The sequence below is a fragment of the Orussus abietinus genome, unplaced genomic scaffold (genome assembly GCF_000612105.2).
Source record: "Orussus abietinus isolate OABI.00-Male unplaced genomic scaffold, Oabi_2.0 scaffold25, whole genome shotgun sequence".
Classification (NCBI taxonomy): domain Eukaryota; kingdom Metazoa; phylum Arthropoda; class Insecta; order Hymenoptera; family Orussidae; genus Orussus; species Orussus abietinus.
In genome coordinates, this window is record NW_019394504.1 from 914,144 (window position 1) to 932,093 (window position 17,950).

The 17,950-nt window shown below is 54.2% G+C and overlaps 1 protein-coding gene across 2 annotated transcripts in view; it reads left to right on the forward strand.

Annotated features, from left to right (window-relative positions):
- LOC105697647 (homeotic protein ultrabithorax) overlaps positions 1-17,950 on the forward strand; it is a 101,774-nt gene that overhangs the window by 73,994 nt on the left and 9,830 nt on the right. For both annotated transcript variants that reach the window (XM_012421146.1, XM_012421147.1), the window contains exon 2: positions 13,010-13,417. In XM_012421146.1, coding sequence (XP_012276569.1) covers positions 13,010-13,326 — 317 coding nt within the window. In that variant the 3' untranslated portion in view covers positions 13,327-13,417. The remainder of the gene's footprint in view (positions 1-13,009; positions 13,418-17,950) is intronic.

Genomic DNA, 17,950 nt, shown 5'->3' on the forward strand with positions numbered 1-17,950 from the left:
GCGAAATTTTTTAAGAGAGCCACCAGGCCCGATGCCGGCCATCCTGCTCAAAAAGAGACCAGGAGGACCTCCTCGCGGGGGCCGGTCTGCAGGGACTAATTTTTATTCCCCTCCACCGCCGCCCCCCAACCCCGTAAGTGCTCCGCGTCCACCTATTTCTCATAAATTTGAATTAATTTACATGCATTTGAATTTAATGCCCCGGCCATACTTTATCAAAGCAATTAAGCTTTTAAGCGCTCATTTGCATTAATCCAATGTTTACAATTACGGCGAAGCTTCGGCCGCTTCCTGCGGAGTGGACGGCACCGCCCGGCGGAAGATGTCCCCGAGGACGAGACGCCCGACGCCGGTTTTGCCGAATTAATATACTTTTAATATCGACGCGGAATGGGCTTGACGTCTCACTCGGCGACGCGCGGACGTAAATCCGACATTCTTGCCCGGCGAGGATACTCGAAGTGTTGGCGTCGTGGTATCGGATGCGCCATTTAATTAATTATTAGCATTATGCCTCGCTGCACGGGGACCGAATTTCTCGACGTCATTCGATAGCCATAATTGTTTCCGACAAAATTCCTTGTTAAGTGGGCGGACGTCTTTTTTCTCCCCCGTCAATCGGTTGCCTCCTTCCCTCGACGAAAAAGAACGCAACCTCGAGGTCCTTGGAGGAATTAATTTATTATTATTTTTCTCAGTCGAATTTCATTGTTTTTTTTTCTTTTTTTGTTATTTGCGAATGCTTTCAGGCCTCGTAGGTCGATCCTTTTACCTGGAGACGATGTTTCCCAGTTTTTGCCCGACCAAGCCGCGTCTCGTTACTCTCTCCCACGCGGATAGCTCGAAGACACGGCATCGGCGGAAAACGCAGCCGCGCTGGATATCCGCGGCGGGATCTCGGTGCGTCTTACGCCGCCGTCAATAACCGTCTATTAACTCTCCCTCTCGCTCGCTCTTCCAGCACGTTCCTACCCATTATCTATCGGCTCGATTAAGCCGCGCTCGGTCTTCTTCTTCAGCTATTTCGGTCCAACCGCGAGTACTCGCGTCAATGAAGCGGATCGCTAATTGCGTTAACTGGAGTGTCGATCGCGTAACGCTCAAGGCGGCCAACTGAAGTATCACGCGATAACTCGACGACGATCATCAGACCGGAGGTACTTCGTCTGATGCATTTTCTGCACGGAATTATCTAAAATTGATTTCCACCCTGGACGGTTGAATTTTAATTACAATTCGCGGAAGAAATCGCGCATCTGGACCCGGAAGCGGTAGATCGGTGCCGCGGTGAACCCCTCACGGGAAAAAGGGGTCCATATGAGATACGCCCCTTGAAAAAATAAATGAAATCGAGATTGACTCATAAGATCCGACCGACAACTTCGCCGAGTGGTTAATTTCGAGCCGATAACCATCGGCGCGATTCGAGACCAGCGAGAGGCAGTTCGCACGAACGCCGGCCAAGTCGTTCGAGCTTTATTGTCTTCATTAAAGCGACAGGCAGCGTTTCCGGCGCGACTACGCGCACGCGTGTACGTACATTCTTACAAATCGAGCGCACGCGAGCGCCGGGCTAATTGCGCAAGCGTGCAGACCGAAGGAACGTCCATTGCCAAGAGGAGCGTCAAAATTCAATCGTCCCTCGGCATAATAGAAGCTTTTCCCGCGGCTATTAGGGGTAACCACCGTACACTTTGCCCGATTTACGAGGAACCCATTTGGAGGGCTACGCGTGCACTCGGCACGCAAAAAGTACATATTTCAGGCGATCCCTTAGATTCCTCGACGGCGCCTCCGAATTTAACCCTTGGGTCAAGTCGCGCTCCGAGTAGTATTTCCACTCAATTTTCGTCCCTTCAAGGATAACCCCAATTTCTCAGCGGCTTCCTGGGGTACATTTCTCTCCACAATCCCTTGCACGTTGATTTTTCGGGGGGGAGGATGTACAGGGGACCAGCCAGCCTCCGGCGGCTAGTCCTCGAGATACTTGTACGAACTTACCGAGGTAGACCGCGGCGGCATTGTCGGTATGATTTATACTGATTAAGACTCTGGTAGCAGTGCGTTATCGTTAACTTGTAAGTCATGGAGGAGGGCCGAGGCCTCGGTTCGCCGCAAGGTGGCCGCGCGGACAGTGCGACGGTGTCGTCGGGGTTATTTAGTGCGTACAACGGTTTCTGTATAACGCGGTTATACAGGTCGAGGGTATATTGTGTCGTGGACGCGGAATAGGTATAAGGTTCGTACCTATGGGGTGTATATGTATAATATATATAGTATTATATATATGTATATATAAGCTTATATATAATATAGGGAGTGAGGCAAGGCCCTATTCAAAGCGGATGATTCAGTGGCCGCTGCCGCGGCGGATAAGATCTCGTGCCGCGCCGCCTCGTTCGTCTTCTGCGGGACCGACCAACCTGTAACTACGTAACCACCCGAACCAATCCTTCCCTGGCTCTTGTAGCTAGATAAAAGGGGATCTGGATCGGCACTTAGTAGAAAAATTTTCGGGGACCAGGCCCTGCGCGAAAATTCCCAGCGTTTCGGTCCATCTTGGACCCCCGAGCGACCATCGGCACCTTCCATGGTCCCCGGATGACCAGAGCTGCAGGATTTTTTAATTTGGCCGGAAACGACGGAACTCCAGCTCGTCATCGCGTGGATCGATGTCTAGAGGGTGACGAGACGTGGAAGAGTCCAAGGTGGAGGGGTTCAAAGTGGAGTTTCGGTATATGTGGAGCTTGAAGTTGGCCGCAACCCAAACTCGAGCTAAGCCTGCCAGGGCTCGGCTTGAGTTCGAGTTAAGCCTAAAAGTCAGGGAGTTGAAACAACCGTAGACGTTTAGGATGGAATCGAAACTAGGGATTCGGTCACGTAATTTCTCCGCATCGCGGAAGATGATCCGGGTTCGACTTATACGAGATATCCGCGACGCGACTCATCGCCGGAGTATCCTAGTGCCCCGGAGATCAGGGTAAGGCCCTTAAACGGACCCTGGGATGGCGCTCGCCCGGCGTTCGCCATTTTCTCGGTACCTCTAAAAATGTACGCGAAATCCCTGCACCGAGGTCTTCTGGAAGAGCAATCTTCTCTCTTGGGGCAGAATTCGGGTTTTTATCGGAGAGCCGAGCGGGATCGGCAGCGGAATTCCATATTAAGGCCCGACCCGGCAGCCCGGAGCTGCTCGTTAATGCGGCCCGATTCGAGCGCTAATGGCGGCTCGGCGGTTCGCCGTAATCCTGGAAATGTGAACCAAATTCTTAAGTATGGTTCCACCTCCCGTAATCGTAGTTTCTCGCGAGCGAGCGTGATGGCGTCTCGGTCGTGGAAACCGGCTCTCCCCACCATCGGTGGCCGGGGATGCTGGCCCCCCGGGGTCCGAGGAGTCGGGCCCAGCCGAGTCGGGCCGAGCGGAGCCGAAGGCAGCCGAGCCGCTTCGGGCCCGCTCGGCCCTGCCCCTCTCGCGACGCGACGCGCGGAGCCCGAGCGGCGACCCTCCGGGCCTTGCCTCTCGTATTCCTACTCGCAAATTATCGAATCATCTAGCCGATACTCCTTATCCCCAAGTTAAGTCATTACCTCGGCATGCCGGCATACGCATCCATGCATTATGCATTCGCGGCTCTAATCCAGGAAGCGCGGGGGCGCCATTGTTCCCTTCCGAAATTCCGGCGCACCTGGGAGGCGGCCTTCTTTCTGCATGCAAATCCGGCAAATATCGCCGTACAAAGTGGGTTACTCCTTAAAGGAGCCCTTTACCTCCGAAAGCGCGCATCCCTCCCTAGTTCTCGGGAAAGGGAGGGTCCTCGTGATTTTTTGGGACCCCCGCACACCCCGTCGAAAGGGCCGCGATTTCGCTGGCGCATAGCAGGTGACACCGGCGTCTCCGATGCGGCCCGGGCCCTTTGTGGCCGCTGCGCGTACGGGCCGCGCAGAGTTGGAAATAAGGCAGCAATAAAGCATATGTAAAATATATTCTGGAATTCCTTTTAGGACGCAGATATATGGGTGGTTGGTCGGTTCCCCGCCGGTCGTGTCCGTTCCGCGGGCGCGCGCAAACCGCGGCGGTGTGTGCGACGTGCGTGCGGCCGCTCGCGCGCGTAAGGCACCGGCGCGGTGTGAGTTTATAGATGCGAGACCGAGTAAGTAAGACGGACGATGCGTTTCGTTAGGGGGTGTCGCGAGGTTACCCACCTGTATCAAAAAGGCCATCTTTTTTTTCGGGGCCTGCCCCCGCCTCGTCCCCCGGCCCGCCCCCGGAGGGAGTCGCGCGAGAGTAGTCGCGATCGTGCGGCGCATCTCAAATTTTCGTGAGAGGGAGAGAGCCGAAGGAAGAAAAAAAAAGCCACTCCTGGGGGTCGCGGGGAGAGGAGCTGGAAATCTCCGCGAGGGCTGAGGGAAAAGGGACGGAGGACGCGCGCGGGACAAAGACGGAGGGAGACACCAAGGGAGGATCGGGGAGGGCAGCGGGAGGCGGAGAGGTGGAAATCTCCGCGAGGGCTGAGGAAAAAAGAGGAGGCAGAGAGAGAAAGAGGAAATCGGAGCAAGGGAGGAGGGAGGGAGACGGGGACCGCGCGACCAGAGCGGGCGAGGGAGACGGAGCTATCGCGGCCCCTGCGGGGGCGACGGAGACGCTACGAGAACGGATCCGGAGCCGCGAGGTGTCGCCTTACAACCGGCTCGGTTCGCTTACCTACGAAAGCCTCTTTTGCATGCCATCTCCTCCACCATCTAACCTCCGCTTGGTTCTTTTTCCCTCCGTTCCTTCGCGTCCCGCCACCCTCCTCGGGCTCTCCGCGATGCACCGTTGCGTTCGGTCTTTGCATAATTATTACAGTTACCGCGTGCAGCAGCTGGAGCTCGCTCGAGCCCGGCCCCCGATTGGCTGGGCCGCCCTGAGAAAAATAAGATGGTGCCGAGCATGCCGGTAATTAAATTTCCCTGCACGCCGGGGCATGCTCGCCGCTGATCCGGAGACGGATTATGCTCGGTGGGATCGGAAGGATGCGCCGTAGAAGCGAAAAGTGGGGATCCTAGAATCCCTCCCCAAGCATCCTTGAACTCGGTAATGCTCGATCAAGAATGCCTAACTTCGACCTCGGACATCCCTTTTTATGTAGAAACAACCCCGTGGCTGTAATACGAGTACTCCAATGTGGGTATTTTACTTCCCAGGTATTATGAGAATTTATCGCGAAATCGATCGGTGGATTCTTTTCAAAGTGCATTATATTACTCCTGGGGGCGAATTTCTCGAAGACGCGGATGAAGAGCGGCCGGAAGGGCAAGGCCCGGAACAACGTATAGAGTCCTTCGGGAAATTTCCGGCTTTCTCCCTCCACATCCGCGGTTAGTTACGGAGTGCGTCTCCGGAGCGATGCATCCTGCGGGAATTACGAGTCGGCCGGTTCTCGGCTTCGACCAGGATGCGGCCAGCTTCGATCCTCGATACGGCTCCTTCGAAACTGCGAGCCAATTGTCGCGATGCACCCATCGGACAAGGCGAACAAAAGGACTCTCGCCTCGTCCTCGGGGTGGGGAAAAAATACCCGCTTCGGGAGATCCGAACCTATTCAGGATTTAAATCTACGGCCGCGCCGGGACGAGCCTACCCTCCACTCCCCGATGTACACCCCCTTTGTTCGCTCATCTCGACCCGGCGTTTCCGCGCGAAGGTGCCGCCGTTAATAACGAGACAGGGCCGCTAATGAAACTCGCGGAAATCCGCGGATTCCAGCCGGTAAGGATCGGACGCAGGATCGTCCTGCTCGGTGTCCGATTTATTCAGATTTATTCCGATTTTCCCCCCCGCGCCGAGTAAAAATATTTCCACCTCGCGGAATTTCATATTCCAAGGGGGAAATTATCTCGATATCGTTTTTTCTCTTTGCAAGGGACCCGATGGGTGTACCGGATTCGCTCGGGACCTCGCTCGGAGAGCGCTTCTTCCTTGGGATCCTTCTTCTCCTCCTTCCTCGGACCCCTCTTCTCCGGTGGGAGCGACTCGACTTTACGTCCTGAATTTCATTTATCTCGAGACGTTCCTGTCCGCGGGGCAGATGTCTCTTTATTCCCGAGTCGTGATTCACAGGTCCTGCGGAAGGAGCGCCTCCTGTCGGGCACGATCACGACTAGCCTTTCGGAAGCGGCCGGTGTATTCTATGAGAGCCGCTAGAGGCACGGAGGAAATCTTTCCATGGCAGGAATGCCCTTTAAGCGCCGCCATGGCCGCGGCCACGAGCGCCTAAAGATCCAGGACGTAAGGGGTCGATATCTTATTCACGGGCCTTCCATATGTTCTTCTTACGGCATCCTCGGGCCTCCCCTTCCTCGGCGTCTCGCACGGCGGACGGCATTCTTGGCCGCGTCGCATAAGTTTAGGCTTTCCGACGTACCTTACGGTCTTACACCGAGGCACCCCCTTTAGAGTCGCGATTTCGCGCCATTCCACTTTTCCAAGGGTTCTTCGGGCACCTAGGAAGCCCCTAGAGATAGGTGCACGCCCCTCGAGTGCTCGTTTCTCCCCAGCGGGCTCCTACGGTTCTCCTCCTGCCACGAGCCGAGCTTGAAATGTGAAAATTCGTAATACCTCACAAAAAATTACTATCAACTCAAAGGGAAAATTCGGACGAGGAATAACTAGGTTTTCGGAGGTACCTTCGCGTCGTTCTATTTTTCTAGGATTTTCTTAGGTAACTAAAAAACTCACGGAGACATTCGAGAGATTAGGAGTATTCCCAGACGCCTCTATGGAGAACTCAGGTAAAAATGCAAAAATGACTTGGATATTTTTTATGAATTCGCAAAAAATAATGATAAACGGAACGCAAAACATCCGGATACATAAATCGGCGGAATAATAAGCCTCGGGGTAATTGGCTGATTCTTATCCGGAAATTTCGCCATGGAAGAGTGGTTCTCGAATAATTAATTAGGTTTACCCGGCGGTGAATCGCGTCAAATTCCGGCATTTGCCTCGATTTCGCGCGCGTACGAGTCGTCGCCATGAACTGCAATGTGGGACTTGGCGTAAGGTAGAAAGGGCACTGTTCAGCGTTTCAAGCCCCTTTCGGCGTACGCGAAATGTCACACCATGCACAAAACCCGTCCGTGCACGGGGAGGGAAAGAGAAAGAGAGAGAGGGAGAGGGAGGGAGAGCGACACACTCGGTATGAGAAACGCGTAGCTACGCAGCAAGACCGTAGCTCAAGTTGGGTATCCTCCTTTACAACCTTGCAAGGTAGGTAATCCTCTCGGGGGCGTGAGTTACAGCCCTCGTCTTTTAACAAGAAATGTCTTACAGCTTCGTTTTCTCTCCGAACGAATAAATCGGAGTCTTGCACCCGAGATTTATAACATAATATTGGCTCGAGGTGTTGGAGCGGGAGGATTTTCATAATGTCTCCGCGCTCCTTTGATTCCGAAGAAAATCCCTCCGCGCGAGAGGTTACAAAAAAAAAAAATTCCCAAACTACCGACACTTGGCCCACGAATCACCGCGATCACAAACGCGCAATCATTCATCCGCGAATGTCGCCTACCGAGAACCGAAATAGAAAGTAGCATCGCGTCCGCAGTCATAACCCTATTGCCGCAACGTTTGTAACGCCATTAGCATTAAACACGCCGATAACATTTGCGATTACAGAGGTATATCTGTTACCTTTCACCGTGATGTCGGGGTAAAAAATGAATTGAAAAATGGAGGATTCACGCGGTATGACCCCGCATCGCGTCGCCGGAATACTAAATTAAAGTACTAAATTACAATAGTAATAAATAAAAAAAAAACCAAATACAAATAATAAATAAATAAAAAAATACTACATTAAAGCGTCAATTCCATCCGAGTCGATTCCACCTTCCAGCAAATGTAAGTAGTTTGACGCGACATCTCCACCCCTTGGCCGGGTATGGGGTGTCCCAGGGGTGATTCCCGGAAGAATTCGCGGGCCCGGTTAATAATTCGGCTAGGCGACGGGAAATTAGCGACCCCAGCCCCACCGGGGTATTAGGTTTTATCGTCCTCCTCGGCATCGGTATGCGAGGGCCGTCAGCTCTCTTAAGGCGGTTCCCTCCGGAGGGGGCGCAACGAGGGGGGCGGTCTCCGCATCTGCCCCTTGTTGCTCGGCAGCCACCCTTATTTCATGCTCGGGGGCGGCCTTCGGGCCCTTATTTATGGGGCTGGGCCACGGGTTCGGGTTTTTCTCAGAGGCCCGATGGCCGCCCTCGCGGGGAGGCGCGTGGGCGCGGAAGAGGTGTCGGATGTGGCCACATCGGCTTCCTCGTTAGCCGAGCTATAACTTATTAATTACAGCCGACTAACGCACTCCAGCTGTGTCTCGCGTCTTCTCGGCTCTTCGCCCCCGCCCCCCGAAGGCCGCCTTCCGGTGCCCTGCCGAGGAACGCAGTCGTCCTCCGAACTTTCTGCGGGCACTTTCCCCATCCCAGGGGACCGAGGGAGGAACGGCAGATAGAGCGAGAAGGAAGCGGGGCATAGCAGAGGACGAAAGCTGTAACTCACGCCCCCGAGAGGATTACCTACCTTGCGAGCCTGGAGGAGGGTACCGGCTTGAGCTACGGTGCTTGCTGCGTAGCTACGCGTTTCTCATACCGAGTCTCTCCCCGGGCACGAACTGGGTTGCCTAGGGTGTGACGTCTCGCGGCCGAGACGCCGGATGCGAGGCCGATGTCGCGGAAGAGCTACCCCTGCGGTCTGGGTGGAAGGAGACGATGCCATGAGTACGGAAAGAGGACCCAGAGGTTTTGGACCAACGCCCAAACCACTGTACTCGAATTCGAAATTCCGGGGGTATTTTTATGGCTTTTCGATGTGGAGTTTAAAGTACAGGGATGATTTTACGTGCACGCGTTCGGGGATGTGATCCTTCCCTAGGTGGGTGCAGGGTGCGTCGACGGCACCAAACCCACGTTGCAGACACCCTGTATCGGGTCCGTCCTTCTTAATTTAGCGGCTCCAGCACCCGGGCCGGAAATTGTCGGTGCTGTAGGTATAAGGGAACGCTGCTGATTTCGCAAATATCGATTCGTCACCGAACCCTCCGACTTGCCCTAACTTACCCCCGACGACCGAACTTGCGCGCAACAAATTGGCTCCGCGAGAAACTTACGGCTGGGCGATCCCGCAATTTAGGGCTAAAGGGGACGACGCGTTGCTCGATCTCGCTGGCAAAAAGCTCGACGCGGTGCCCGGGGGTAGGTAACCCTCTCCGTCTTGGCCGTGGGCCGACGCGAGAGGGTGCTCGTACATCTCGGGGACGGATTCCGAGGACCTTCGCGGTGCTCGCCAATTCACTTACTTTGATTTGATTGTAGCCGCGTATGATCCGCTCCTCGGGTGCGAGCTGCCATCCCGGAGGGGGCAAACGCCCCCGGGAGTTGGACCGCCTCTGGGGGTGTTTTGCGAGTTTCGCGGAGTTATACGAGCGAATCTCCGCCAGCAATCAACGTATTGGCTGTTCTTATTAGAATCGGCGAGAGAACTCGAGGAGGAACGGGGAGTCCCGAAGAGGGAAGCGGTTCCCCTTTTATGGCCGAATAACCTCGGCTTCGGCGTCCCCCCGCGACGATTCTCGGCCATTTTGGGGTAAATCTCTTCGGTAGGAGATTTCCGATTCCTTAATGTTTCACCCTATAAAACTCCTCGGCGGAGTCCTTTGGCTCGGTCTAAAATGCCTCGGGAGAGACTGAGAACTTCCCGACGCAGAAATGGCCGCGATTCCGGGGGAGGGGGCGATTTGAATTTTTCGGGCATACATCAGAGGCTTATTCGGATTCAGGGATGGAGGATTCGCCTGCTGGGAGGTTCTCGACGAAATGCATTCTCTTAAGGCCCGAGGTTGAGGGAGGATTACTGGGGCGATTACTGGGCTCGAAAAGGGGTGGCGCGCGAAACGTCGATCCTTATAAATTATCCGGGCAATCTGAAACTTTTTTTAGCATCGGCTCTGACGAGGATCTATTTATCGAGGGCGAACGAACCCGTCATAGATGTTCCATTCGCAGATTATCGAATTCAAACCCCCTTTTTGCAAGGCGCGCAATTCTGCCCCCCGCGACTTCCGAGTAGATCCATAAGCCAGCGGGGGCGTATTTTTCAAGCCGGTGGGGCATGTTCCCCCGACCAAACTCTCCTCTTATCCGCCCCTTAGCGGTACGAAACACGCTCCGCGACTCCGTCACGAAATTTATCCACCCTCTTGGTTAAACAGCCACGCACGCTCGGGTCTCTTAGGGGGCGCCTAACTTCGTTTGGCCCCGTCGACCAAGATACAGGATTCGAAGGGGTGGCATACCGAGGGGCGGCGATCCGGAGTCTCGGGGAAAAGGCCGGGAAGGGAGAGGGTCGCCTGTCACATTTTCTACTTTGCGGAGACGTATGAGGGAGGCTTAATTGGGAGAACCCCCTCTTTTATTTATAAGCTCGCCAGTCTATCGTCCGCGCCCCTTGCCACGAGAAAAGCGCCTCCAACCCCTCTCCACCCGTTACGGAATCCCAAAAACCCAATAACGAAGCCGACCGAAAAAATATTTAAAAAGTAACGACCGACCCGCAAACCAACTTTCCAACGACTCCACGGCGATAATGTACGCAAGGACGACGAGCAACCGAGGAACCAAGAACTCTGCAAACTCGGGGGTGGAAACTTCCTCCACCCCTTTTCCCGACGTTCGGCGAGTTCTCGCTATATTCCGACTCGAAATCTGGATTAAAAGAAATTTCTTCCGAGGGCACCTACCCCCGAGCTCGCGTTCGCTGCGCCGGTCTCTATGGGGAGGCGCCCACCCCCGTGACAAATAACCCTTATAAACGCCGCGCCATAACTCCGCGCTCACCCCTTGCCGCGGGCGTGACAACCTGGAACGATGATCGCCCGGTCGGTCGCGGGGGTGGCGGCCCACTTGATTACGTCGCCATAATAAACATGACGCCGATATGAACTCTGCCTCGAGTGGAGGGCTCGAGAGTTGGTACCTACCCCCGTTGACCGCGACTTCGCAACCCCCACCGCGACACCTATGGATCGGCGCAGATACGATTGTAAATATGACGCGTTTATTGAGGGGATGATACGCATCGTGCATTCTGAACCGCCCCTGCCCACCCCAACCACCCTTTCGCGTGGCCGCGTCCGATTTTCGGTGTTTCCGCCCATTGCCCAAAGTTTACACGCGTAGCGTTCTCCTGGTATAGTAAAGGGTTGTTACTCCTGCGGTATAAGGGTTGATTTTCGGAGTAATTCGCCTACAGGATCTGAAATAAATATTCATCGTCAGAATAAGTCGCGCTTATCAATTCAAGGGTCATAGGGGATGGTTTTGTAGCGACTCGCAGATTGTCTATTAAATTTCTCCCGCGAAAATATATGAAATTTATCGAGAGGACGATACACATTTTGCATTCGCGAATGACTATCCTTCCGGGTGGATGAGCTCGATCTCGATGGGTCCACCGGTCGGCGGTACAAAGTTTACACGTGACGACGAGCTCCCCAAATTTACGGCACGGTGTTCTTTGCGTGGAACTTATTTCCCTGCGAGGAGGAATTCGGAGTCGAGGGGTGTCGGTCGGAGCCGGGAATGGAAGTTCTAAACTTCGGGGATAGATAACACTTCCCGGGACGTGCATGGGTTTGAACGAACTCCTTCTTGCCTATTCTCGCGTCGCGACCGTAAAAGTATTCCGGCAATTCCGCGTGCGGGGAATTACGTTAGAGTTTGCCCCTTGCTAGGTTCTTAATGACACCTGTCGGATGGTCCGCCTCCAGACTATCGATCTAAATCTCGCAGCTAAAATCTAGAGTCGCTCCAAAGACGAATCTCTTAACGATCGAAAATTTCATAACTCACCCCTGACCCCAGCAGTCTCCACAAGAGGTCGACATTTCCGTAGCGACACGTAATATTAGTTACGTTCCCGTGGGCGTGGGCTAGGAATTATCCGGGGGTACCTGGAGCTGGTGACCCCATTGTGGATCGTCAGGACGGAAGTGGTGGTAGAAAGCGAAAGGCGAGAATATCGGTGGAGGAATTTTCCTGGGGATGTGTGCACACGGCCACGTAGTTCATAGGAGGCGTGCTCGCCTCCTCGGCGGAGGTGGCTGCCGATCCAGGGTGGCAAGTCGTGGTGTAGGTGGAACGGGCTTTTTACGAGGCAGTAACGGCCGATAAGGTGAACTCGAGCTCCCGTCGGAGCTTATACCTCTATTGCGCCCAAGTGGCCGTTCCGCGTCCTCGAGGAGCATCCCGGAGATTCCCTCCACTCTGCGGTTCAAGGTCGCCCCTGGAACCTCTCGAAAGCGGAGACAAATCTTAAGATAAATACTTTCCTGGCCTCCTCCACTAAATACGGTCCCACCTTCCGGGTCCAGCCTCCGGTACATGGATTATTCCTCCCATCGATCCCAGGGCGATAGAGTCGAGCCAAGAGCCCTCCCCGGAGGTGTTTGCATATTTCCGATAGAAACGTATCCTCGTCAACGGGGTCAAGTATTCGGCGGACATCTGGCACTCGGAGACGTTGGAAAGGAAGAGAAGAGGGCCCGGGGAGGCAGTTCTTCGGCGTTCTTCTCTCTAGTGTCAAGTACGACGTCGAGTGGTGTGGAGGCCTGCACACCGTCTCGACTCCGTCCCCGGGTCCGAGCGTGCCTACTTTATTCCAAGCCATTTGCATATTCCTACTCCAACATCCGAGCCCGCGTCTTGGAGTGCACGTGGTGCGAAATTTAGGACTCCGCGTCCAGGCACCTGTTTCGAGGGGCCCGAGAAAGTCGATTTGGTCGCCAATCGACGACGGGCAAACGAGGTGGACAAGACGTTCGGGCCTCGACGACACGTCGTTTGGGGTGCCCGTCGAGCCGATGCCAACCAGAGACCCCTTTTGCGTAACCTCGGGCCCCGCTCGTGGAAATTCCCAAATCTTATCATTTTTCACCGTCGGTTTCGCCCACGACTCAAGCGAGTCCTTCCTTTCTGATTGCAGGGGCGAACGGGCTGCGCAGGCGCGGCCGCCAGACGTACACCCGCTACCAGACCCTGGAGCTGGAGAAGGAGTTCCACACGAACCACTACCTCACCAGGCGGAGGCGGATCGAGATGGCGCACGCACTCTGCCTGACGGAACGACAGATCAAGATCTGGTTCCAGAATCGGCGGATGAAGCTCAAGAAGGAGATTCAGGCGATCAAGGAGCTGAACGAGCAGGAGAAGCAGGCCCAGGCGCAGAAGGCCGCGGCGGCCGCGGCCGCGGCTGCGCACCAGCAGCAAGGGGGCGGAGGGGGACCCGAAGGGGGCAACTAGGGGTACGCCCTGCACCGGAGCCCCCCCGACCCCCCCACCGGCAACCCTCATCACCCTCTACTAGCACCGCAATGTACACAGCTATACTAAGGTGAGATCTTATTAAGAAACCGTTGGTGCGTTAACCGACTGATAAAAAGTAGTTGACTCGAAGAGGCATGCATTGCGACATTAAAATCCTGCGGATCAAATATATCCAAGGAAATGTCAAAACACTTTTTCTTCTCGAGGAAGTAATTCTTTCTCGTAATTATGTACGATTCGAGCGACGATGTGCACATTTCTTTCGGTCAACTGATAATTTTTTCTCGGGATAAACAAGGGGATGTAGAGTTGTATGTTGACGGACAATTTAGATTTGGTAGTAAGTACGAGCTGGATGGGGGGAGGATTTCACGAGGAATCGCGAAGGGGTGATCTATGGGTCTTTTATTCAAGTATCATCGAATCGGGGGGGTTCGCCCCCCTTGGTGGCGCGACTTAAGGTCCTCGCCGCTTGCTCCGCTAAGACTTCAATGTATGCCGTGTACTAAGGCGGGCCTTAGTCTGATACCTTAAGCTTACCAACAAGCCCGATTCACCCGAATCCGGCTTGGATCTCCGAACTTTCTCCGAGTTACGGGTCGAGTTGCCAACTCCGTGTCGGAGCTCTGGACCGGCCGCGGACAGGACTATTCGGATCTCGGGGGAGTGAATAAGCTCTCGGGAGTTCTCCTTCTCCTTGGGGGGAAAAGAAAAAAGAAAAAAAATGAGAAATGTACGGGGAAGATTAATGCAGACGGAATGGCAAGAACTTTTTAAGCGGCGGTTTGATTGAGAGGGGGATTTAGGGCGAGGGAGAGGGACTATTTTCGGGGAGCTTTGCGCGGAGGCCGAACGTGGTCGCCTGTAAAAAGTATCTTCGGGCGGCGTATCTAACGAGGTTAAAACCACGTCCGAGCGTGCCTTCATAATTTCCTAAGTTATTCCACTCGCGTGCCCTGTTCGTACTCGCAATGAACGCGTACCTAAAAAGAGATAGCGCAATGGGAGCATGTTCAAAGCTGAAATGTTACGGCTTCGTGTTCGCAGAGTTAAACCCGTTGTCTTCACGATGGATAGTATTGGATGGCTGGGTATAATTCCTGCCTTGTCTGAAAACAGAACGGCGATTCATACTTCAAATAAAGGAAGAATGGGATCGTTGTACGAACTCGTTTCGCCTTGAGGCATGCCGAGTACCTTGCGAGAAAAAAAAAATAAAAAGAAATCCAACGCTCGGGTCAGCCGAAGTGCAAGGGCCGGAATTAACGCGGCTTTCTCGTATTTTCCTTTTTTTCCTCTCTCACTTATTTCATTTTCCCGCGGCGTAGGAGGGGACGGAAATAGAAAGTTCGCGACAGGTAAAGAAGTCCCCGTTTTTCGGAACCCCGGCCCCCGTAATTTCGTGTCGCTCTCGAAAGTTCTCCAAGTCATTCTCGGAAGACGGAGGGCTTTGAAAATATATCCCTCGTAAAAAAGAAAGAAAATAAAGGCCCACGCTTTTCCGCACTTTCCCTCGACTTTCTCCGAGGGTTTTTACGACCCTTTATGTGTCTAGGTCGAGGGCGATAGCACGATGCCGGCGGAGGAGGGGAAAAGGTAGACGTGGAGAGAACAAAAAAAAGGGAAGTAGAAAAAAAAAAAGAAATGGAAGGAAAGCATCCCTGCGCGACTCCACTCGTGTTTCGGCTTGGTAGCGCCAACCGAGCCGCGTGGTCCTCGGGAACGAATGCGGCATCCAGATGTTTTCAGAAATAACGACACTTCGCCAGGCCATCATAAAAAAGGAGAACGTTTCCCCAGTTAAGCTCTGATTTGCGATGTTTCTTTGAGCCCTGAAATAGTCGTACTTGTCCGCCGAGGGCGATAACTCAGCCCTTTCCCTCTGATTAGCCCGCGACAGGTCGGCTCCGTGTACCTTATCGTGTAAAAGCGAAACTCGGCGTGAATTCTCGATATTCGAGGTAATTTAGGAAAACGCGTCGCCATTCGCGTGCACCGGGTGGAGGGAATAAAAGAAGGGAAAGGAAAAAGGAAAAAAAAAACAGCTGGGGATTATTTATCGGAGCGGAGCCTTCCGATCAAAACATCGGAACCCTTTATCAGGGGACAGGGTCACGCGAGCAATTCGTCGCGCGGCAATAGGAGCGAGAGAGATATCGCGGCATGGAGGGCTTCATAGACTCCGGGGCGAATTATGGAGTGGCGGTGCCATCTAGCGGCGTTAAACACATTTGGCTTAGTTATGGCTGCTGACCTCCCTCCCGCGTGGTGGGCGTACCCGGTAGGCGGCAGCCTACGCCGAGGGGAAGGCGCATCAACCATTGCTCGTTCCCGCGTTACCTCGAAACCTTGCGACGAGTTTTCTCCACTTATCTCGCGAAAAGGTACTTCTTCGATAGACTCGAACGTTCGGTTGCCGTTCGCGAAGACGTTTCGAGAAGAAGGGAGGGCTCGGAGGAGAAGAAACGGCGATATTTTCGTATACGATTCCGGAGGCTCGGGTGGAAGTAGTCCTCCGCGCGGGACTACTTTCCCGGTTCGCGCGCGGCGCGGCAGATGGCGGCACGGCCTCTTGGCCGGCGCGTCGGTAACGCATCGATCTGGCTTACCGACCCTCGATCGGTAAATCGCTTAATTTAGGGAGCCGCTCTACCCGCTAAGTGCCCCTGCCTCGGTAGTTCAACGATCCGCCGTAATGCGCTTTATGGTCTGTTTTTATCGACGCGACTCGGCACGCGCGTCCGAGCATAAACCTCCGGCAGCGTCCGTGTGCGTCGCGCGTGTGTTTTATACTCTCCGCGATCCTCTCTATTCCGGCACTCTCGTTTTCTCGCTCGACCCTTTCTCCGTCGGCGACCATCGATCAGTCAGCGGCCCAATAACTGCGTAGCCCTGGCAAAGTCCAAATGGAGCGACCGGTGTGTCGAATTTTACCGAGCCGCTTCCAGGCGAGATTTTGACGGGCGGCACGCGGCCCCCTCCCCCTCGTCAAACGCGCCACGAGGATCTTTATTGGTTGTAAAAGAAGACGTTTACGGTCCATAAAGGCCCCCGTAACGCGAGTAGTCTTATATGCCCCACCACCGTACCCCTTGGCGCCCGTGGTCCCCTCTACCGGCCAAACGGCCGCGGCACGCGCCCGGCTCGAGATTTACAGGTTACGCTCCCGGTAACACCTCGTAAACTTGGCTTAACGACTTTAACCGGGCCTAACTGCTTCCTTCCTGCAATCAGACCCTGACCTACCTCGACCAAGTCCTGCCGGAAAAAGGCTCACGAGATACCGATGCGCCGATTCCGCTACGGAACCTCGGTAGAGTTTCGCGCCAAGTACGTTAAAAGACATGCGCGAACGACACGGAATACTCAACGGCAAAGTTCGGCACTTCGATTCGATGGATATTTATTTCTCGTGGTAATACCCTGGTTATTCGTATTTCTAAATCATCGCATCGTGGACCGCCGAAGAATTTCCCAACAATGGGGCGATTCGTCGCGGTGCCCCGTTCCGCGTTATCCTATATGTCTCGTCTGTCAGCTGTTTGTCGTAAATCAAGCAATTATGCACGGTCTCTAGCGCGGTAAGTGAGACACCGACCGAGAAATAAACCGAGCGTCTTTGTACTCGTAAATGAGCCCGCAACGGACTCTGAGGAATTTAATATAAAATTTATCGGAAGGCTTCTTATCGGCAATAACGAAACGCTCGAGCGGAAACGACCGTACTTCACCGGTACGGTGAATTCGATGGCTTCGATAATTTTTTATCGGCGTACAAGCGTTTAAGCGTCACCGCCATCGACGTGGCCGCGGTCATTTCTTACGCCTTTGCCGGGAATTTACGAGCGACACCTTCCTTCCACGGGAAGAGAGTCCATTTAACGAATCGGATTCACGCCGGCGTCTCGTTTGTTTGTACTGCCCTCCATTATCGTCCCGCGGCTTTCATTACATGTAGTAGTGGCCGGTAAATCTCCTTTTGTTGATTTTATCTTGGCGTTTACGAGCATCGTTATTAGGCGATACCACTTGAACCACCGTAAAGTCTACGCCTTTGAGGTCTGGCTCGTTCGATGTCGGTCGGCGTCGCGGAGGGGGAAGGAGAGGTCACGAAGGAGGAGTCGTGGAGGGGAGGCTAGCGAGTTGAGCGATCGTCCGCCAGATCGCGCTAGTACGGCGCCACCGCCGTTCCCCCGCGCGAGAGCTTCCCGTTACCGGAGGGACGCTCGTAACTTTGCCCGTGCGAATTGCTACACCGGTGAAACTTGCCGATACATTACGCACCCGAGCCGTGAATACATATCCCGACGCACTAGTCCCGCATTGTCTCATTAATAAGATACTTTCGCAAACCTCCACGAGCCCGTTGACGACGCCAAGAAGCCATTCAAAGAGGGGTCTGCACCCGAGGGCGCGTTTCAACGAAGACAACCGACTGGTGGGGAATCCGAACCACTCGAGCCGCACGACAGAAAACGGTGTCCGGAATGTCTCATAAGCGGAATTTCTCTAATTCCGGGTATTTCCATTTAATAACTCCCGGTACAACGCGGTATCCATTACGATTCAACCTCCCTTCGGCGGTTCCCCTTTAGAGGCG